Raw genomic sequence first — 23,775 nt, 5'->3', positions numbered from 1 at the left:
TTTATAATTTGCTTTTAGTCTCTATAGATTTGCCTAGTCTGGATATTTCCTACAAATAGAAGCATATACTCTGTGTCCTTGTACGTCTGACTTCTTTCACTGAGCATAATGTCTTCAAGTTTCATCCACATTGTAGCAGGTTATCAGCCGTCATTCCTTCTTATGGCTAATATTGTACTGTATGGATGGACCATGTTTTGCTTTATCCATTCATCAATAGATGAACCTTTGGGTTGCTTTAGTTGGGGGAAGAGTGGGGTGGGGAACGAATGCTTCATAGGTGTAGGTTTCTTTTCAGGGCAATAAAACTGTCTTAGAACTGGGCGGTGATGATGTTTGTACAGCATTGTGAATGTGCCGAATCCCATTGAATCGCACACTTTAAATGGTTAAAATAGTGCATTTTATGTTATGTGAGTTTTTCTCCAAGAAGAATGTCATCGTATTTCATACTTATGGCGTCACCATTCCCCAGCTCTTGGACCTGCAGGTCCTCCAAGCATTCGATCACTCTAAACAATATTGCATTATATATACATCCGCACATCTTTGTGCATTGTGTATCTGTAGGCCAGCTGCCTTTTAAATACCAATAGGATTCGATTTCCCTGCCTCTGGGCTTGCAGACTCTACCCCACGTTTATTCCCACCCAGGTGGCGGGTGATATGGTGGCAGCCTGGTCCATGAGGACAACAGCCACTTCCAGGAACCTTATCCTCTGCAAATCTCTCCCCCCAGGTTACTGACGTTCAAGGCGTTTGCCCAGCTCTTCATCCTGGGGTGCTCCTGGGTGTTGGGCATTTTCCAGATTGGATCCATGGCCAGTATCATGGCCTACCTGTTCACCATCATCAACAGCCTGCAGGGGACCTTTATCTTCATCATTCACTGTCTGCTCAACCGCCAGGTACAGCACTGCCCTTCCTGAGCCCGTCCTTCTGGGGAACACACCTGTGTCAGCCACGTGCCTGCATCTAGGAATAACTCATCTCCTTGTGACCTGTCTCTTCCTCCAGGTGCGGGAAGAATACAGGAAGTGCATTACCAGGAAGACGAAACGTAGCCCTGAGTCCCAGACCTCAGGGATGTTACTGTCCTCTGTCCCCTCCACCTCTAAATCGGTGAGAGACAGTGTGCTTTATGCAGCTTCCGTTCGAATGGAATTGCCACTTCTTAGCAATACCAGTACTGTGCACGGAGAACCTGCTGTGAGCTGTGTGTCCACGTATATCTGCACATTCGATAAAGTGTGGGGTTCAAGAGTTGGGGTCCAGGAGCCAGGCAGCCTGGGCTCAAATCCCAGCTTTGCCCCATGGTAGCTGTGTGAACTGAAGAAGATAAAATGACTTATATAGATAAAAGATGAGAATACATTAAGGATTTTATTCTACTCATTAATCAGTGAGGAAGTGAGGCAGATGTTAAACTGGCTCAAAAGAAAATTCACAGAACATACATACATATGATGCAATGTATATTATGTATTATGTAATAGGTATCATATATATCTCATATATTGCATACATTATAGATAGTATACATTATATATATATTTACATAATACTTACATATACGTATATATAATGTATTATATATATATAATATATATATATATATTATATATATATACATGTATTACATAAAACAGACATAGGTCTGTTCCTTGCATTCTTTTTTGAACCAGTTATAACATCTTGTCAATAATTTTATAGGGGCACCTGGGTGGCTCAGTTGGTTAAGCGGCCGACTTCGGCTCAGGTCATGATCTCAGTCCGTGAGTTCGAGCCCCGCGTCGGGCTCTGTGCTGCCAGCTCAGAGCCTGGAGCCTGTTTCAGATTCCGTGTCTCCCTCTCTCTGACCCTCTCCTGTTCATGCTCTGTCTCTCCCTGTCTCAAAAATAAATAAAGTGTTAAAAAAAAATTAAAAAAAAATAAATAAAAAATAAAAAAATTTAAAAAAGATAATTTTATATATAATCACAAATATAAATAGAATTATACATATAATTATAGTTATATATTATATAATTATACAGTTATATACAATATATAAAATTTCATATTATATAGTATGAAAGCGAATTATTTAAATGTATGGATTACATGACTTACACTACACATATTTAATTTCAGAAACATTGAAATGAATGTGCAAATGGAAGCAAGACTGATTTTTACACATAATTCCACGATTTTGCATTGCTATCATTGCTATTTAAAATCTACAGAGTTGTAAAATTGCACTTTACACAATAGCTCTCCTATCCCCCATTACAATTTTTTATTTTTTTCACTGATTTATTCCAAGAACAAGTAACTAAGATTCAGTGGCTTAATTAAATAGGAAAAAAACTCATTTTTTTTTTTTGCAAGAATAGAAGCCCAGAGTTAGGTGCTGCTGATATTGGTTATGCTGCTCAGGGGTGTTGGAAAGGATCTAGGTTTTCTCTACTTTTGCATTCCACTATGAGCTTGTTGACTTTTCATCAAATGATTTTCACGGTTGTAAGATGGTTGCCATAGCTCCAGACATCATGACCACATTGAAGGCAAGAAGAGGGGTAGGGAGAAGCCACAAACTCTCCTTCCACAGGAAATAAAACCTTTCCCAGAAACCCCTCATTGGGCTTCCCTTCTACTAATTGGTCAGAACTGTATCACCTGACCATACATAGTTACAAAGAAATTTTACAAAGCAAGTATTTGGCTTTCTTGCTTCTAGAGTGGAAGCTATTAATGGTGAAGAGGTTGAGAATAGCTTTAGAGTTTGTCATCAGTGCCTGCCACACCAGAGACTGCCCTGTTAAAGTTTTAATGTTTATCTTTCTAGTGTTTGTTTCCATATTTCTCTCTCTGTATTTATAAGACCGAAGTATTTCTAAAACCCTTAGACTCACATTGTACTCGTCCTGCTGCTGATTCTAATTCTGATTTCTCTCTCACAGGGCTAAAGATCTTTCTTACTGCCAGTATGCTATGAAGCAACATTTGAGGAAAGCAGATACCTACGGGAGCCTTCTCTGAAATCTCTTCCCGGCTTAATGTGCAGATGTGGGATCCTGCCAGCCCCAGAACTCTCTGGGAAGCAAGAATTTCTGTTTCAGATTATCAGTTCTGCTCTTTGAGTTCCCAGAGTTTTGTGGAAGCAACAGATCCCAGTGCAATGGCATGACCAAGATTATCTGGCTACCATTTTGGTTTCTCCTAAATTCATTGTTGTATGGCTCCAAGTGTACTTCTCCCGCACCCATCATGTGCCTGACACAGAGCAGCCCTCAATAAATTATTTGTCATATGACTGACCGTCTTAGCCTTTGACAAAGATTCCTGCTGCTCTTAAAGAAACAGTCAGTGTCATGGTAATGGTGGCCCCAGGGTATGAATAAAACACTTAGACCTATAGACTACTTTTGTACAAACACTTCCAAGAGCGCTATTGGTGAGTAGGAGCTCTGGATGGGGCAGGACCTCAGTGTTTCATGGAGGGTTGCAGTGCTTGATGGCAACACCCTTTGGAAAGTGTTTTGGTTTCCTGGAACCTTTCAGGGAACCAACATCTCTCTTCCTTCCGGGAACTTTCTTGGAACACGTCTAGGATTCACACAGCTCACAAAGTTATCACCATCCCACCTTGCCCTCCATCCTCCATAAAGTCCTGATTGACAGAGGGAGAAGAGGGAGATAAAAGTCTTAAATGTAGGTGTCCTCTGTGCTCGCTTCGGCTGCACATATACTAAAATTGGACCCATGAAATGTAGAGTCCCCCCTTCCATGACCACTCTAATACCTCCCGACTCAAAGAGTGGTCTGTGGACCAGATACATCAGTATCACCTTGTTAGAAAAGTAGCATCTCAGGACCCACCTCATATTGGCTGAACCAGAACTTGCATTTTAATGAACGCCCCAGGGGATTTGTGTTATACACATGAATGAATGAATGTTCTAGAATATTCTGGAATATTCTTCAGTTTGCCATAATGATAGCAGAGCTTGTCCTTAGAACCAGAAAGGGAAGTATCTTCTTGGCTTTTGGACTTTGCATCTGCCATTCCTTCTTCCTAGGACACCTTTCCTCAAAATCTGGCTAATTTCTACCTTTTCTTGAGCCTTGGTCATCACCTCCATGAAGGAGCATTCTATGAATCTTCTGAAGTAGGATTAGATGTGCCTCTCTGTGTGTCCTGAGGGCTTCATGCTTCCTAGCCCTGTATTAAAATTTCTCTTTCTCTCCAGCATCTCCAGCTTAAAGTGAGCTCTATAATTACAGGGAATTATTCTAATAGATTCTCCTTAAGTATGTTGAATGAATGAGCAAATGAATGATTACTCTCTTTTTTGAGGGTAAGGAAACTGAGGTTCAGAGAGGTTAAATAACTTTCTCAACATCACACAGCCTCAGGTGGCTGAGCTAGGCTGTGAGCTCTTGACCACAGAGCTCCTCTTCCAGACTCCTTGTTCCTCTCCTTCTCTTCCTTTGACCCCAGAAATTTTTAGTTTGAGGATACAGAGGAAAGACTAGATATTTACTTTGAGTCAAGTTACCACCTAAGATTCAGTTAACTTAGTAATGATCATGTGTTGGACAATTTGATAACATTAAACTTGGTTGATGGAGTCTCAGTCTTTTTTTTAAATGTTTATTTTGGGGCGCCTGGGTGGCTCAGTCGGTTGAGCACCCGACTTTGGCTCAGGTCATGATCTCGCAGTCCGTGAGTTCCGGCCATGTGTCGGGCTCTGTGCTGACAGCACAGAGCCTGGAGCCTGCTTCGAATTCTGGGTCTCCCTCTCTCTCCCCCCCACTCATGCTCTGTCTCTCTCTCTCTCTGTCAAAAATAAACAAACATTAAAAAATTTTAATGTTTGTTTTTATTTTTTTTTAATTTTTTAACGTTCATTTTATTTTTGAGACAGAGACAGAGTGCTATTGGGGGTGGGGCAGAGAGAGAGGGAGACACAGAATCCAAAGCAGGCTCCAGGCTCCAAGCCATCAGCACAGAGCCCGACGCAGGGCTCGAACTCATGAACCGTGAGCTCATGACCTGAGCCGAAGTCAGAAGTTCAACCAACTAAGCCACCCAGGTGCCCGGAGGCTCAGTCTTTATTATTTATGGCAGTCACAGTTTGAGAAGGAAGCTGACACATGAGTTCATCTAAGGTAGGTTGGTCTTCAGGGCTTGGCTTGTCCATAGTGTTCAATACAGAGGCGACAGTTCTAAGGGGTATTGAAGCAAGAGACGGCAGGACTCCTACCCATCACCACTTGCGGTAGGTTGATCGCACCCATGGCCTCAAGAGGTGGCCTGTATCTCTTCACACCCCTTCCCCGTTACTTTGTAACCTCTTTCTGCTCTCACTCTGGCTTGGCCTTAACACCTGCTTCGGTCAAGAGAATGATCAAAGACGGAGGGTTTTGAAATTGGGTGTGCATTCCTTCTTGCTCTCGACATGATTAGTTTTCCTTGTTCTTGCGTCCCTGCCTCCGCCCTGAGAACATACCCCACTCACCTGCTGGAGGGGTGTGAGAGACATGGAGGAGAGTTACATCATCCCGTTATACCAGCTGGGGCTGTCCTCAGTCAGCCAGCTGGCTGACTTGTAGCCACATGAGTGAGCCCAGCTAAGATTAGCAGAGCTGTTCAACCAACCCATAGACTCAGGAGTAGCAAGCATCATTGCTTTAAGGCATGGAGTTTCACAAGTGGTTTGCTCTGAAGTGTTATTTGTAGTAATCACACTTCAAATACAGTAACCAATGGATCATCAACATTTTGTATTTAACTGCAACAATTTGGAACCTATGAGAAGAAGGATTTGGGTCTTCATTTCCTCTTCGCTATCAGGACCTATACATTTGTGATGCTTAAAGTTCTTTCTGATGCAAGACTTGCACAAAGCTTTGTCATTATGACAGTGTTACATGTTGCTCTAAAATACAGTCACCTTAAGGAACCCTATATTTCTAAAGTAAAAGCTGTGGCTTTCACGGGAAGAATTTTTCTTACTATAAACATCAAGCTACATTTGGTACAATCCTTTGCCCCCTGCAACTTCATGTACCTCCACTAGAGGGACAAAAGGGACTCAAAACCTGCACAGTCCTCAGATCCCATAAATATAAAATCCAATCATTCAAGAAATATTTGTTGACCATCTACAGTGTGCTCCCCCCAGAACATTAAAGTAGGTGAAAAACGATTGAAAAACTGAAAAGTTAAGGGTATTAGAGCTGAAAACAGTTTCAACATTTTAATTTTGCCCAAACCAGAATTTATTAAAATTTTACTTTCTTAGTTTTAAGGGAAGTAAACTCAATAATATTTCCAAAAATCAAGGTACACTAAAGGGGAGGGGGGGTAGGTGGCTCAGTCGGTTGAGTCTCTGACTTCGGCCCAGGTTATGCTCTCACGGTTCGTGGGTTCAAGCTCCGCATCAGCACAGAGCCTGCTTCAGATTATCTGTCTCTCTCTCTCTCTCTCTCTCTCTGCCCCTCCCCCGCTCACATTTTTTCTCTCTCTCTCAAAAATAAAATAAAACATTTGAAGAAAATTTTTAAATAAGTAAATAAAAAGTACATTAAGAAAGTGTATGTAAGGGCACACATTTTTCTCTTTGGCCTCTGGTTCCATTATGACCAGGCACAGTACTGGGTATTCTGGATGCTTATCATGGGTTTTCTTGTACTGACCCTTGTTGTTTTCAAATGTTGTGTTGTAGTATTTCTCTTGATTCCTGAAGGGATTCCCTTCTTTAAAACTGCGCTGAGATGAGTGCTGTCTTCTCCTCACGTTTGTGCTGGCCCTGACTGTGACCTGACCATGTGGGGGCCAGATTTATAGCTAGTTTCTCAAGAAATGGGATATCTTTAGGGGCGCCTGGGTGGCGCAGTCGGTTAAGCGTCCGACTTCAGCCAGGTCACGATCTTGCGGTCCGTGAGTTCGAGCCCCGCGTCAGGCTCTGGGCTGATGGCTCGGAGCCTGGAGCCTGTTTCCGATTCTGTGTCTCCCTCTCTCTCTGCCCCTCCCCCGTTCGTGCTCTGTCTCTCTCTGTCCCAAAAATAAATAAAAAACGTTGAAAAAAAAATTAAAAAAAAAAAAAAGAAATGGGATATCTTTGGCACGTTTTGCTTAAAAACACTTGATTATTAATAATACTCTGTTAGTCACACCTGCCTGTATGTAAAGGGAAAGCCATAATGTGACCTTGACAGCTGTCTCATGCCTACCCCAGGGTGACCTAGAACAGGTATGCCTATGCTATTGTGAAATATTTATTTATTATTTATTTTGCACTTGTCACATTGTTAACATCTTTTCAGCTCATCAAGCCTTTTTAAAAGGCTTTTGTGTTGATGGTTGTATGGTTATCTGTGGTATACATGTGTCATCATGTATTTGATCTGAGCTCTGTCATCTCCAAGTTTTCAGTATAAACAATGCTTTAAGGAAGGTCTTTGAGCTAAATTTAAAATGGTCTACTATTTAAGTGCTTTTAAGGGTTACTAGGAGGTTGTGCGTGGAAAGAAGCTTGTATGTCTTCCTTAATGTCTGGTTGAAAAAAAAACAAACATAACTGTCCCAAAGCCATCAAAACTTTCCCAAACCATCAAAAAAGCCATTAGAAACACAGTAATTTGAAGTTTACTTAGGGTGTACCCATAGAGAAGCTTTCCGTCATCACTTCTGAGTCATCTGGTCACCTCCCTGCCTTAACCTTTCCATTCTATTGTGCTAAGGCTATCAACTTTGGTCTGTTATAATCAGGTGTTCACGTGTTTTGTCTCTATCCTATGAGTCCCTTGTCTGATTTATCTCTGTATGCCTATGACCCAGCAGAAGATTGGGCTCACAGATCAAATCTACAATGTTTGTTGAGTGAATGCACCAAGAGAGTGTTGCATCTGCTCCACAGTAACAGGACAGTGTTCTGATATTCTGGCCTCTTAAGGACAAGTTCTCTGGGTTTTCCAAATCATTTCCTGCTCTTGCCCAACAACTAAAACAGGACCCTTTTATGCTTCCAGTAACAACAATTCCATGCTAATTCCATTACTAGCACTATTTCTAAAATGGCAATAGGTGACTTAGGGAAGGTTTCCTAAAAGCAGAGCCTGAGACAAGGATTTTGGTGTCCATGATTTATTGAGGGAGTGCTCTGAGAAGAGAGAAAGGGAGGGAAGCAGGATGTGGTAGGAGAGGGACCTGGGTTCAGCCCAATCCCACATTGAGCTCTGATGCCTGTATTGCACCTCAGGGTTGGCCCCCCTTTGAGGCAAGGTGCCCAGCCTTTCATGCCCCTGTGTCTGTCAGTCACTGGCTGTGTGCTGCTCTCCTGGTGGGGGGAAGGTGCGTTAGAGCTCCTGTTTGGCTCAGGCCGATGTGGAGAAAGGACAGCTGGCCTAAAAAAGGAGATTAAGGACAGACATCAACAATATCGACTACTTCCCCCCAACCCCATGACCATCAAATATAAAAAAGAAAGTTGGATTAATCACTTCGATACTTGCTCAAAGCTCATTTTAATGAGATTTTGAACTGCATTTCAAAAGGTTTGTTTCAAATGATGCTGCAGCTCCTTAGACTTTCTGGTAAAACCTTCCACTTACTAAAAGGTCTTAGGAATTGCTTATTTTACCATTGTCATTTGGCTTTATTGAGCCTAGAATTTAATCATGTCTACATTTCCAAATATGCCAAAACATATTAAGTGCTTTCATCTTTAAAAAAAAAATAAGAAAAGCTTTAGAAGGAGACATTTCTACTGCTTATCCGGGGAGGGGGGCACGCTTTCTCTCTGAAATCCTGTAACGTACAGCATGAGAGACTTTCCTCCCTGAATATTACTACCTCACTTTATAATCAGTACCCAGTCTTGGTTATGTCTCATTTCCATGACCTTATTTCATAAGTAATTTCCAACTGTGATAAAACTGTCTGTGTGGTTTGAAATTCTCAAGCTGCATCTGCCTGTACTATAAACATGGGCTGGCTCGGTTTACATATCTAGCTTTTTGACCACAGATCGTCTTTCTTCCTCTTCCCCATTTCTCAGAAAATTCCTCCTCGGGAGTTTGTGGGTGCTGCTAAAGTGACTTCTGGTCTCTGCTCATCTTTCTCCCATCTTTCTCTACTTCGACCTCCTCGCCCAAGTTCCTCACAGGCTTTACCCAAGTATCTGTTCTGCCTGTCACAGCGATCCACCCCCGTGCCAAGTGCAGGCCACAGAATGCTGAGATTCATCCTGACCTGTGCTGTAGGAAGCATATATTCTCTCCCTGGCTTGGGGCTGTCATTGTCTCCTGGGCCCCAGAGCTGTTCTACCTGGGCACAGAGTCACTTCTGACCCATAAACATGGCACCATCTAGCTGCCTCATTCTATCTCTTCACTTAAAGGACCTCCAAGTACCCACATAGGTCTGCTGGACACACAGTACTCTCCACCTTTGTGTCTTCTCTCTTTTTGCCTCCTAGAGGATTCTTCTCAAAACCCCCATGCATATCCATTCGCACAGGTAGATGTTGTGGAGGTATTGTTATGGTATATCCCAATTGTTTGCCAAAAGCATCTAAATTCTATGTCTCATCCAGCCCAAACACCCAAGAAGTCATAGATAAGAAAACTCAGGAGTCTTGGAGATGTTAAGGAATTTGTGCAATGTCATTTATTCATCTTACAAATATTTATTAAGTCTCTACTCTCTAGAGACTGGGGCTATGATACTAAGCAAGACGTACATTGCCTTATGGCAGGGAGAGATTCAACAAATGAGAAAGTGAAATATTTTAAATCTTTATTTTTTCACTTGTCACACTGCAGACATCTTTGCAATGCATCAAATTTTTTAGTTTTTATTTTTCTGAGTGGGCTGGATGTCTTCTGTTGATCCCTCCAAATGCATCCAGTTGTCTGCCTAGAATGCTGACGCCTTTGGAGAATAATGATAAACTTCCTTGGCTACTGGCTTCCTGTTGGTTTTAGCCAATGGGAAACACCAACAGATATCAGGAAAAGGGAGGAGAGTGAGGTCAGAGTATTTGTTCTCTTAGCTCTTTTCCTGCAGGTCACCATGGGCTGTCTGTCCCTTGAATGAAGAACAGAGCTCCATGAGCTGGTACACTAAGTCTCATCAATCACAATTTCTTACTCCATGTCCATGCTTAAATTTTCTCAAAAGCTTTACATGTGTAATTTTGAAGCCTCTGAAGCCTATCCTGTGATTTTATTTGCACATAAAATAAAAGAATTTAGAAAGCTTCAGTTATGAAATTTAGGGAATTAATATTCATCTTTGTTTGCACGTCCTGCTTTCCCCACACACTGTGATCACCACATGATCACCATAAAGATAAGACAGAAGGCCAGTGTTGTCTGGATTTTATGGAAAATGAGGCCCAACAAATCCATGGGTAGGAATATGATTTTGCCAGAATCCAAACACGTTCAACCAGGTTCCCTGTTTAAACTTGAATGGGACCAGTAATTTCTTCCTTTCTTCATTTTTTATTGAGATTAAAATCACATAACATAAAATTCACGTTTCAACTGTTTTTTAAAGCGTATAGTTCAAGGGCTTTTACGACAGTCAAAATGTGTCACTGTCACTCTGCAGGGCCACGTTAAACCATCTCTGGTGGCAAGCACATTTGGCATGACAGGTTTGTTTGAAACAAAAGTAACAGTACTTTCGACACAGGGTTTAGGGGCACTGACCCCCACGCAGTCGAAAATCTGTGTATATCTTCTGACTCCTCAAAATCATGACTATTAACAGCCTATTGCTGACTGGAAGCCTTCCTGATAACATAAATAATCGATCACCACATATTCTGTATGTTATATACATTAGAGACCACATTCCTACCATAAAGTAAGCTAGAGAAAAGAAAACATTAAGAAAATCATCAGGAAAATACATTTACAGTATTGTACTGTATTTATATCTAGAAAAAAAATCTGTGTGTAAATGGACCCACGCGGTTCAAAGCTATGTTGTTTCCAAGGTCAACTGCGTATTCCAAGGGCAAGGTTCGGTTGCTTTCCAGGGAACCAGGTGCTGACCAGGACTGTTTCAGCGTTAAGTTCAGGCTGCTGTTCTGATGCGGCACAAACACTGGGCTCTGCTTGGTTCTTGCGTCCTGTTCCTGCAGGGTGGAGGGCCTCACCGTGTTTTGTATTTCCAGTCAACGCTCCTATGGACTACCGCCATTTCAAAGTATGGGAAGTTTGCAGAGAAACAACTGTTTTAAAATGACAGGCACAGGGGCGCCTGGGTGGCTTGGTCGGTTGGGCGTCCGACTTCGGCTCAGGTCATGATTTCACGGTCCGTGAGTTCAAGCCCCAAGTCGGGCTCTGGGCTGACAGCTCGGAGCCTGGAACCTGCTTCCGATTCTGTGTCTCCCTCTCTCTCTGCTCCTCCCCAGTTCATGCTCTGTCTCTCTCTGTCTCAAAAATAAATAAAAGTTAAAAATAAAATAAAATAAAATAAAATGACAGGCACAAAGGGGTGCCTGGCTAGCTCAGTCAGAAGAACATGTGACTCTTAATCTCAGGGTCATGAGTTCAAGCCCCACCTGGGGCATGGAGCCTACTTAAAAAAAAAAATTAAACAGCACTGGTTGGTATATATAAGTGATGAATTACTGAATTCCACTCCTAAAACCAATATTGCACTGTATGTTAGCTAATTAAACTTTAAATTGAAAAAAAAAAAAAACAGGGTGCCTGGGTGGCTCAGCCAGTTAAGGGTCCAACTCTTGATTTCTGCTCAGGTCATGATATCACGGGTTAGTGGGTTTGAGCCTCACATCAGGCTCTGTGCTGACAGTGTGGAGCCTGCTGGGGTTCTCTCTCTCTCCCTCTCTCTCTGCCCCTCCCCTGCTTGCTCTCTCTCTCTCCTCAAAAATAAATAAACTTTAAAAAACTGCTTAAATTAAAAAAAATAAAAAAAAATAAACAAAGACTTTAAAAAACTAGCAGTGGTTAAACGGCAGCAAAAGGGGAAGTGGCATTAATGTTTTGTGCTTCAGGTCTACATGTTGGTAAAGGATGATGTTTCCTTCTTTGCTTGAAATGTGGCTTCCTCTTGCAAGACAGTTAATAAGAAAGACTTGGCTTCTGGTTAGAATGAGTAGAGCCATTGTACTTGCTAGATCACCAGCTCATTATGAGAGGATATAGGGGCCCCTGGGTGGCTCAGTTGGTTAAGCATCCGACTTCTGCTCAGGTCATAGTCTCATGGTCCATGAGTTCAAGCCCCCCCACCCTCCCCTGCATCAGGCTCTGTACTGACATCTCAGAGCCTGGAGCCCGCTCCAGATTCTGTGTCTCCCTCACTCTGCCCCTCCCTTGCCTTGCTCGCACTGTTAATTTCTATCAAAAATAAACATTAAAAATTTTTTAAAAAGAAAGGATATAACTCAGGAGCATCTGGACGGAAGAGATGCACAGGGTGAGATGTGGGGAAGGGATACAGTGTTTCCCCACCCTCTGCAGGTGCACCACCAAGCTCCCCAAATCCCCACATGTTCACCAGCTTGGAAGCTCCCTGTACCCCATCCTTTTGGGTTTTTATAAGGGCTTCATTACACAAGCATGCTCGATCAAATTGTTGCGGGCTGGTGGTTGAATGCAATCTCCAGCCCCTCTCTCCTCCCAATAGGTTGGGGGATGGGACTGAAAATTCCAACCCTCTATTTTGGTGGGTTCCCCCTGGCAACCAGCCCCAATCCTTAGGTGCTTTTCAAAAGTCACCTCATTAGCTTAAACCCAGTTGTGGTGACAAGGTTCTTGCATGAATAACAAGACACCCATTTCAGTGTCTACGAATATAACAAAAGATGTTCCCATTGCTTTTACTGCTCAGGAAATTCCAAGGGTTTTAGGAGCTCTGTGCCAGAAACAGGAGGAAGCCCAAATATATATTTCTTATTACAAATCACAATGTCACAGCAGAGCTAAAGGAAACCAACAAAGGATTGGGGGGAGAAGTTGCTAGCAATAGGAGGGAAGTCTTTTCAGTCCTTGGCTTAAATGGGCAAGGGGATGGAGAATCTGGAAAATGCCTCACCCTGTGACAGAAGAATCTAATCATTGCCCTAATGAGCAATCTCTGCAGGAGAGGAGGAGCTTGGAAAATAAAGATTCCCATCTCTCTCTCTTCCAGCCTTATTGTCTCCTTCCACTGCTACCATTGGTCAAACTGGGTTGGAGACAGAGCACAAGAGAAGCCTGGTAATTCAGTCCCTGCAGGACAACCTCTCGGCACAGAGCAGGGTGAAGAAGGATGGAGAACAGATTCTTTCACAATCACCCAGAATGAATTGTTATGAGCTTGTTAAAGTTTGAGAAGCAGCCATACCCTGCCAAACTGTTCCCTAGACCGGGTATGTCCTTCTTTGGATTGGATTGTGGAACTGACTGGGATTCTGTTGTGGTGACAACGTACTGTTCCATCAAGGAAATCTGAGATATCCTAAGTAGGGATTAAAGAAGTTCATCGATGGATTCTTGTGTCTGATGGCTTCTGCTTTTGTTGTTTCCCAGCTTGTTCATCACCTCACAGACCACTCTACCATTTGTGTCTCTCTCTGGGGCTTCACGTTCAAACTCTCCAAGAGAGAAGCTGAATGGATTGGCCAGTCAGCATTCAATATGGAGAAATACTCTAAGGTAGATTTCTCTGCTTGGGCCACCTCATAGGTTGTTGGTGCTGAATGGTCCCATCAATTGTGGTTAGAAGGTGAAGTCACACAGTACCATGCCTGACAACGTGTGTAAAAACTTCTTTCAGTCCACTTTGTGAAGTGTATCAGTTAGCCTTGGCTGTGTAACAAACCACCCCCAAATTTCATTTGCTTCAAATAACAACCATATTGTTTTGTTCATGATTTTGTAGGTTGGTTAGACATTTCTTCTGGTCTAGTCTAGCCTGACTGGTCTCTGATGAGCTCTTTCATGCATTTGTGGTCAGTTGATGGGTCAGCTGGTTGCTGGATGATCTAGCATAGCCCTACTCCTACTTCTGTCACTGGCAGGTTGACAACCAGAGTGGTGGATTGCTAACTAATGAGACTTCACTCTCTTCCTCATGGCCTCTCATCCTCTAGTAGACTAGCTTGGGCTCCTTCACATTAAGATTTTGGGAATCAAGTGCAGCAACAGAGGGCAAGCCCCACTAGGCAAGAACTTTTCAAATCTCTGTTTCCATCCTGTTGGCTGTTGTTCCAGTGGCTAAAGCCAGCCACACAGTCAAGTCTAGAGTCAGCATAGGAGGACCATGCACAAAGATGGAGTATTCTTGCATATGTTTGTGCAAATAGTCTGTCATATGCAGAATAAGGCTGCAAGCACTTAAAATGCTCAGAATTTCAGGGACTTCTCTTGGGGTCAGGCATTTCAGGTTAATGTTCAGATACTTTTCATGTTAGCTCAGCTTACAGTGATAAACCTAAGCTCTCTTTCATTTGTCATTCAAAAGAAACATTCTCAGTATCACATGGTGCAAATATTTTGAGTCTTACATGGAGGGGCTAACTGCCTGTGGACCATATCTAAGTGATTATTTGAATATTTTACTGCATTGACTCTAATTAATTTACAAAATAAATGTCAGGGATAATAAGGTAGATACTTGATAAATGCAACAAAATCAAGATAAGGAGTAAATCACTAGATAAGGATTTACTCCTTGTGTGTATTTGGACTTGTTAAACTAGGGTTTTTGTTTTTGTTTTTTGCTGTACCTGTGCTGGCTCTTAGAAAGATTCTTCTAATATGAACTAGAAGAAAATTTCAGGACACCATGCTAGTGGGACCAATCAAGACTTTCATCAGCCTAGTAGATGAGTATAATCGGGATGAGTGACCCTATCTCAAAGTCCAAGAATATGGGTATGTCATTTTCCCAAGATGGTAAACTGAGAAGTGACACCATAATAAGGAACTGGATGGTACATAGATACACTGGCACAGTGGGATACACTCTCCCACAGCCTGGCCTTCTCTCTCTTGCTAAGAAGTTCACCAAATTAAAGAAGCCTCTTTAAGCTGGATCCATTTTCTTGGTGTGAATGGAAGTTGATGCCACTCTCCATTACCTGATTTTCCACACGGAACACCATCATCATTTCCAAACTCATTTTCTGAGACACTTCAATACGATCCACCCTAACGTAACACACTATTTAATTTACCCAAATGAAAAGAGAACTAAGGGACCCTGCATTATGCAAGCTGCCCAGTCAACACCCCCAGCCTTCTCATCCACCCACGAGACTCCTTGAGAAATTGGAGTTCCAGATAAGAAGCAATGTACTTCCTTCTTCATTCGCTCTGATAAGCTGCCAGGGTAAGAATCAAGAACCTTTCATCTTGTGGGTGAGTGAGAACTGATTAGTGTCTTTCCATAGAAAATAGAAAATGTTTCACAGGTGATGTTGGGTCTAGGAAAATGTCTGGTACTGGAGAAATGTTCAAGGAGACCTCGTTCTATATCCTGTTGCTTTGTTTGTTGAAAGCTGCTATTGTAGGGATCGTTTTCTAGCTTCTGGTCATGCAACACGTGGTAATGCAGAACATACTGAAATGCCTTAGTTCTCTCGACAGATGATGAATTATATATTAAGGGGCTTCAGGTGAATTAAAATCCAGGCATACCTTATTTTACTGCACTTTGCTTAATTGCACTTTGCAAATACAGCATTTTTTTTTTTTTTTTTTACAACTTGTAGGTTTGTATCAAGAAATCTATTGGCACTATTTGTTGGACAGCATTTGCTCACGTCGTGTCTCTGTGTCACACTTTGGTAATTCCAGCAGTGTTTCAAATTTTTCATTATTATTATGTTTGTTTGGTGATTTGTGATCACTAATATGACTCTTGAAAGCTCAGATGGTGGTTAGCATTTTTCAGCAATAAAGCAATGTTTCTGTAATGGATGTACATTTTATATGGATATAATGCTATTGCATTATGTAATAGGTTACAGTATAATGTACACATATTTTTATATGCACTGGGAAACCAAAACATTTATTTGACTCACTATATTGAGGGGGTCTGGAACCCACTCTGCAATATCTCTGAGGTATGTCTGTAATAAAGTTTCAAGAAACGAGCCTGAAGCAGACGTAGCATATAACCAATTTGTTACTGAAAATGAAGAAAACAAGACCTAGAAAGACAAATATGTTTACTGAGGTCACATAGTGAATTAACAAGCTTTGTCACTCCCCACACCTCACCTCCACGATAAACACATCAGCACAATTAAATGCAAGGCTCACTGTCAAAGGATTGTCTATTTCGTTCACAGCCAAGTGACTCACTGTACAGATCAGTGTTTTTCCAGCTGTTTGTGACCCACTGGAGGGGGACAGAGTCATGAAACCAACTTAGTGGGTATTATAACCAGCATTTTAAAAGAAATGCAAGGGACTATAATTATAAAATATCAAATGTAGCATGTTAATTTGTGAAACTTGGCTCAGTTTGCCCTCTCTCTCTCTCTCTCTAATGAAAATATATTTCTTATAGTGGGTCATGGTCAAAAATCTCACCGAGTTAGCATTCTAGGTATGTTAAAAAAAAAAAAAAAGCCACAGAAAGACAAATACTGTATGATCTCCGTTATATGTCGGAGTTACAATACTCAAATCCATAGAAGCAGAGGGTAGAACGGTGGTTGCCAGGGGTTAGGGGATGGGGGAAATGAGAAGCGATGGTCAATGGGTCCAAAATTTCAGTTACGCAAGATGATAAGTTCTGGAGATATACTATGCAACATGGCGCCCATAGCTAACAACACTGTATTATATACTTACAATATGCTGAGGGGATAGATCTTATGTTAAGTGTTTGTATCACACATGTATGTGTGCATACACATAAACACACACAAATAACCACAAAGGGGCAGGAGGAAACTCTGGGAGGTGATGGATATCTTTATGGCCTTGATGGTGGTAATGGTTTCATGGATATATACTTAAGCCCAAACTCATTGAGTTGCACACATTAAACATGTACAGCTGCTCACATGCCAATCATACCTCAGTAAAGTGATCTTAAGAAACCCAAAAGAGGGGCCCCTGCATGGCTCAGTTGTTTGAGCATCTGACTTCAGCGCAGGTCATAATCTCATGGTTTATGAGTTCGAGCTCCACATTGCGCTTACTGCTGTGAGCACAGAGCCTGCTTTGGATCCTCTCTTCCCCCTCTCACTCTGTCCCTCCCTGGCTCATGCTCTCTTTCTCTCTCTCAAAAATAAATAAACATTTAAAAGAAGACCCAAAAGACCAAATCAGCATTGCTAAAGGTTTCAGTGGTTCTGAAAAACATGATCACCTCTTTCACATAAAATGCTCATTTTAGTTAAACCAGTTTCAAAAGAGGCTTCAGAAAGGAATTATCCTCATCTAGGCATGATTTTTTTTTTTTTTTAGTTTTTTAAAAAGTAAGCTCTCTGCCCAACATGGGGCTTGAACTCACGACCCTGAGATCAAGAGTCACATGCTCTACTAACTGAACCTGCTAGGTGCCCGTAGACATAATTTCTTCACACGAAGAGTTTCCACAGTATATTTTGGAAGTAGGTTTTTGGAAGGAAAGAGAGCCATGAATCAAAAAAGGAAATGGATGTTGAGAGAAGGGAAAGCATCCAGGAGATTACAAGTATAAGTCCTCCAAGATTCCCAGGTACAGAATTTGACTTGCAATTATACGATTTGTCCATTGCAGATATTAAAAGCTGGTGGCCCACTGGTTCTGCAATTAGGGGAAAAGTAGAACTGAATGTCTTTAGATAGAGCCCAAAATCTTCAGTTCTCCACACTCCTCCTTGCTTGCTTATTTATATTACATGTTGTGCACCTAGGAAACGCTGAGGCTTAGTATCTCATTGCACTTTATATGTGGGTTTTGGACTCAGCCTGACTTTTCCAAGTCTTAGCTTTGCATTGTGCTAGCAGTGCCACCTGGAGCAGGTGACAGACTCTCTTCAAGCCTCAATTTCATCACAGGAAGAGTGGGAAGATATTCTATGATCTACATCACAAGGTGGTTGTGAGCTGTCAATGAAACAATAGTGTCAAAACACTTAGTAAGGGACTTAGCCCACCACAGAAGTTCCATAAATGTTTTGGGGACATGAGAATAGAAGGCTAAGAGAAGTATGTGCAGCAAAATTTGACTTGCATGCTAGATGCCAGCACATAATGTGTGACTAGCCTGTTCAGGCCATCGGGACTAAGAGTTTTTTCTGAAAGGGGCCTTCTGAGGCCACTACTTTGTTCCTGGGGGAGCTTCACAGGACCCTGTGAATTCTCAACGCCTCTTGATAATGGATCAATCCTTAACACACAAAGTCGTGGTTATAATTGGCGTCAGGAAAGAGACATGGGAGACCTCCATCACTACCATTGTCATCACCACCACCATCATCACCATAACCACTACCACAGTCCAGCAATTGCACTACGAGGTATTTACCCAAAGGACATCAAGTACAGATTTGAAGGGGAACATGCACCCTGATGTTTATGGCAGCACCGTCAACAATAGTCCAATGATGGAAAGAGCCCAAGGCCCATTGACTGATGAATGGATAAAGAAGATATAGTGTAAATATATACATCAAAAAGAATGAAAGCTTGCCATTTGCAGCAACACACATGGAGCTAGAATGTATTATGCGAAGTGAAATATGTCAACCAGAGAAAGACAAATACCATAGGATTTCAGTTATATGTGGAATTTAAGAAACAAAACAGATGAACATATGGGAAGGGGAGGTGGGGAAGAGGAGAGAGGGAAATAAACCATAACTGACTCAGCAATAGAGAACAAACTGAGGGTTGATGGAAGGAGGTGGGTGGGGGATGGGCTAGATAGGTGATGGGGATTAAGGAGGGCACTTGTTGGGATGAGCACTGGGTGTTGTATGTAAGTGATGAATCGCTGAGATCTACTCCTGAAACCAATATTGCAGTGTATGTTAACTAATTAAAATTTAAAAAAGAAAAAAAAAAGGCAGAAATCAAAATGTTTTGAGAAGCATTGGCCACCTGGCCCCTGAAGTCTGTGACCCTCCGAAATTGACTTTCATGGGGTTTATTCATTCCAGGAACCCTTGGCACGTCCTGTTTGAGAGTGCTTCTCAATTGTTGCTTCTGATATCTCAGTGCTATGGGAAGCAGGTGTCTGCCCCTGCTCTCAGGTGAGTGCAACAAAGAATTCTCTCTTCTCCCCATGACCCTGATATCCCAGTCTGGGTTGCTCCCCCAAATTTGTCACTTTGTGCAGAAATGACTGTGTGAGCCAGTCCTATTAGAAACTCTCACACTGAGTCTCTTAGTTGCTCTCCCCAAGCATAACTAAGACAAAGACTTGGATGTAAGTAGTTCACTTGGGAAGGGATCCCAGGAGGCACACAGGAGGGAGTGGAGGATGCCAGATGGGACAGAGACAAGAGCAGATGAAGGATGTGTTAACAATGAGTTACCTCTGTGGGTAACTGCCATTCAACACTGCTGGGGAGCCCCCAAGAGGGAATACCTAACGTGCCTTAGCAGGGCAAAGAGACTGGGCTATACACCCTTGGTCCTCATCTCTCACAGCTAGATAGCCACTCCAGCATAACTTCTGAACATTTGGGGCTTGTCCCCCACAGGCTGCAGAAAATGCTCTCCCACTGAAAGACAGAGTAAGTTATCTGTATGGATAGGAGCCTTTTCAGGGGAAGACTATAGGGGAACACTTCAAGGGTCTGCTATAGTGATCAACCACCAAGAGGGTCCAGGGTTGGACCACTGTAGTTTAGTACAATGACCTGGGCCTATACCTACCCTTCTGCTCTGGGATTTTGAATCTGCAAGGTATGGGTTAAACCAGGCTTGTTAGACGATCTTATTAGCAAGCATGTGATGTCCAGTATATGTCAGGGGTGGGCAAACTTTTTCTATCAAGGGCCAGATAATTACTGTTCTCAGCTTTGTGGGCCATGTGGTCTCCCTCTGAACTCCTCAACTCTGCACTGCCATACAAGAGTACCCCCAAGCCTTCCTCCAACTGATGGGCATGGCTGTGTTCCAATAAAACTTGATTTATATTGACCATGTAAGAACTGTAAAAAACATTCCTAGCTCACAGGCCATACAAAAACAAGCAGTGGTCTGAATTTGGCCTGTGGGCCATAGTCTGCTGACCCCTGCCCCATAGGGACCAAGTAATATTTCTTTTTTGTGAAGAAAGCATTCACAAGGAAATGGCTGGTATTTGGGCTTTTTTTTTTTTTTTTTTTTTTTTTTTTTTGATTTACAGAAATGGCCATGTCATATGATTCAGCCTGTTATCATGAATCCTTAAAGGTCATGTTTTTGTCAGTACCCATAATATGAAGCATAGTAAATATTACAGAGGAGGCAGAAAGAGCCTTATCTTGTCCAAGGGATCTGTCTCATTCTGTGATCATCCAAACGGGCCACGGGCAGATTTCTTACTCTTCCCCCTTCCGTGTGGTACAAATTCAAATTACCTCCATCTTACTTGTCATACTTAAACCACCTGGGGGCTGGTGTTAGCTGTGAAAGCCAATTACTCCAGATTTTAGCAAAGGATCCCAGCACAGCCTGCTTGTGAGGAAAGAGAAAAAAATCCAAGAAAAAACATTTTTCAAGTGCCTGGTTATTTGCCACCTATATGTACCTTGAGGGAGTGATATTAGGAAACATGTGGAAAGCTTTCTGCATTTCTAAATTCATCCCCAACTTTAAAAAAAAATTTTTTTTTAATGTTTATTTATTCTTGAGAGAGAGAAAGAGACAGAACATGAGTAAGGGAGGGGCAGAGAGAGAGGGAGACACAGTCTGAAGCAGGCTCCAGGCTCCGAGCTGTCAGCACAGAGCCCGATGCGGGGCTCGAACCCACAAGCCACGAGATCATGACCTGAGCCTGAAATCGGTTGCTTAACTGACTGAGCCACCCCAACTTTCATATAAAGCTTCATCTAAAAATGTGGGAGATATTTTTAAGTCATCCTCAAAATGGACCATGCCCCAAACATGCTCATCCATTCCAAATTTCCCACAGTCTTGGACTTTGAGGCTTCTTATGGTCTGTGCTATTCAGATCCCCTCTTACTCCAGAGAAAGCACTGGTTACTAGGAGTTAGACCTGGGCTATGTACTGCCATAGCCACCAGGCACGCGTTGGTCTTGAGCACTAGAGAACAGGCCAGCCTGAGTGGAGATTGGCCCCACGTGCGAAACGCCTCCTTGGTCTCAAAGACTATCTTACACGCAGGAAAGAATGCAAAACACTTTATGAATAATTTGCCACATCTGGATTGCGGGTTGAAATGATCACATCTTGACTCTATTGGGTCAAACACAATAATAAAATTAATTTCACCTGTTTTTCTCAGCCTTTAAAAACGCAGCTACTAGCAAATTTAAAAGGACCCACGTGGCTCACATTATATCTCCCTCGGACAGTGTGGGGCTAGAGGTCTAGACAGGTCTAGGTGCACTGTTGCATGTGGAAAGGAGTTTGGCAGTCGGCCTTTCGGTGCTACGCTTGGAGAAAAGCTTTATGAGCCGCTGACTTTTCAGAAATCGGGACCCACAGCTAATGATATTGTGATTTATAATGAGATATACGTCTTTGGGCTTTGTCCCCATTTGGGAATTTCCCTGAGGAGAGTGATTGAAAAAGGTGTCTCCTGTTATGGTAATAAGATGATTTGGGAAACTCACGGCAGGGAGGGGCTGGGGCTGGGGGCGGGGCGGGGGCTGTGGGCGGGGCGGGGGCGGGGAGGGTGGGGCGGGGCCGGGGCCGGGGAGCCAATCACGTAATCAGCAGACTAGCCCTTTCAGCCCCACCTCCTGATTTTCGGGGAGGGGCGAAGAGCTGGAGGGCGGGTAGCCAGCCGAGGGTCAAGTGTCTAATCAATCTTGCCTGTGTGAGGAAGTCTCCCTAAGACCCGAGAGGCTGCTGGGGCTGGTGAAGCTGGTCTGCGGAGAGTGGCCTCCCGGAGAGGGCAAGGAGGATCTGCACCCTTCCCCTGTATCTTGCCCCATCCCTCCTCCATCCAGTGTTCCTGCGTTATACCTTTTCCTAACAGGTCAGCAATCTAGTAACTGCAATGTTTCTCTGAGCTGCTCCAGCGCATTAATGCAGCAGGAGAGGGAGGTGACAACTTAGGCTTTCTATGGCTTCTGAAGGGGGGGGGGGGGGGGCGACAGGCTTGTGGGAGCAAGCCCTTAACCTGTGGGATCTGATGCTGTCTCTGGGTAGATGGTGCAGAAGTTGAGCTGAATTGTAGGACACCTAGCTGGTGTCAGAGCACTGACTGCTGGTGTGGGAAACACCCCCCACCCCCCACACAAACTTTCGCACATCGAAACTGGGTGTAGACCCTCTTACAGCTGCAATCAGATGGCCCTGGCCCGCTTCACTAGTATACGATGCCCTCCCTGACCCTCACCTCCCTGACCCTAATCTGCCTGGAAGAATCTGCAATGAAGTCAGCAGGGTATGCCCGGCCCTATCCCCATTGGGCTTCAGCCAAGCTGAACTGTCCCCCTCTCTCTGTTCCAGGTCTCACTGTCCTGCTGGCTCTGTCAGGATCACATGTCAAAAATTCTGAAGGTGAGCTTACTCATTGCCAAATTCCAGGGAACGGAAATTAGGGTCTGCGACCTGCCTCAAGGAGGGGGAAGGAGCTCTTTTCAAGGGAGACCATATAAATCCCTGCTGCCTTCTTCCTATTGCCTGCAGCTCCCAAGGACTGCCCCCCCCCCTTTGCATCATCATTGCCATTTATGTAACCCTTGCTTTGCACCAGGCTCAATGCTAAGCAAATTGCACACTGATCCCATGCAATTCTGACATTCCTGCAGAGAAGGTCCTGACCACATCCTCACTTGACCAGTGGCCCTCTGGAGAAGTAGCTGGCTCAAGGTCGCACAGCTGGTGGATGGTGGACTGTGCCCTTTCTTTCCCAGAGCCTGTGTCCAAGTCATGGCAGGAGATACTTTTGCTTTTCCCCATGTCCTGGGTTGCGTCCCTCCAGAAGCACACCCTGAGAAAAGGACCTGAGAACAAGTCATTTATCTGGGAGGTTGATGAGTCTGGGGGGTGATAGTTCATAGGGTCTGGAGCCTACGACCAAGAAAGAATTCTTGAAGACATCTTTGTTGCAAAAAGGTGATTTTATTGAAGCATGGGGACAGGACCCCTGGACAGGAAGAGCTGCCCCGGGACCATGAGGAGAAACTGGTTATATACTATGGGGTTGTAGGAGGTCTAATCCAGGGGAAGTTTCTAGTGAGAGTTTCATATTTCCTAAGAAGACTCCCAGGATACTGGAGGCCTAGCTATTGTCAGGCTAAGGTTGTTTTTCCCTCTAGCAAAGTATTAGCATTAAGACAGTAAGGAGTTCCTGTAGAAACATTTTACTCTGCCTGCCTCAAGTATTTGTCAATGGGCTGCAGATTATAAGGAAATTGAGTTGTATCTGCCATTTCCTTCTGCCTTTGTTTCCCACATCACTATGGAGGGGTGATGGAGATTTAGGTCCTGCAGGACTATGGTCTCTGTTAGTTAACCCTGTGTTTTTCCCCTTCCCTTTGTTCTTGGGCAGCCAGGAGAGCCAGAGGATATCACACATATATTGCACCTGGTGGGGAGGCGAGGGTTGCGGTGGCCTATCAGCCTATCAGCTTGCCGTATGTTCCCTCATCAGAGGTGATTCTAGGAAGTGCCAGGTGGGAGTGGGA

General features: G+C 43.3%; 2 protein-coding genes across 11 annotated transcripts in view; both read left to right on the top strand.

The window, feature by feature from the left end:
• The window catches only part of ADGRE1 (adhesion G protein-coupled receptor E1), an 86,429-nt gene extending 83,027 nt beyond the window's left edge, over window positions 1-3,402 (top strand). For both annotated transcript variants that reach the window (XM_086699272.1, XM_086699271.1), the window contains 3 exons: window positions 740-908; window positions 1,018-1,122; window positions 2,946-3,402. In XM_086699272.1, the coding sequence (XP_086555398.1) occupies window positions 740-908; window positions 1,018-1,122; window positions 2,946-2,951 (280 nt within the window). In that variant the 3' untranslated portion in view covers window positions 2,952-3,402. The remainder of the gene's footprint in view (window positions 1-739; window positions 909-1,017; window positions 1,123-2,945) is intronic.
• Window positions 3,403-15,251: 11,849 nt separating this feature from the next.
• The window catches only part of LOC112852606 (putative adhesion G protein-coupled receptor E4P), a 93,087-nt gene continuing 84,563 nt past the window's right edge, over window positions 15,252-23,775 (top strand). For 8 of the 9 annotated variants that reach the window (XM_086699280.1, XM_086699276.1, XM_086699277.1 and 5 more), the window contains exons 1-3: window positions 15,252-15,375; window positions 19,122-19,214; window positions 22,595-22,645. In XM_086699280.1, the coding sequence (XP_086555406.1) occupies window positions 19,184-19,214; window positions 22,595-22,645 (82 nt within the window). In that variant the 5' untranslated portion in view covers window positions 15,252-15,375; window positions 19,122-19,183. The remainder of the gene's footprint in view (window positions 15,376-19,121; window positions 19,215-22,594; window positions 22,646-23,775) is intronic. The other variant, XM_086699278.1, reaches the window with a different exon arrangement.

The sequence above is a fragment of the Puma concolor genome, chromosome A2 (genome assembly GCF_028749965.1).
Source record: "Puma concolor isolate L17-30 chromosome A2, mPumCon1.1.hap2, whole genome shotgun sequence".
Taxonomy (NCBI): Eukaryota; Metazoa; Chordata; class Mammalia; order Carnivora; family Felidae; genus Puma; species Puma concolor.
Note: the sequence above shows the minus strand (reverse complement) of the source record. Positions and strands in the feature narration are given on the sequence as shown.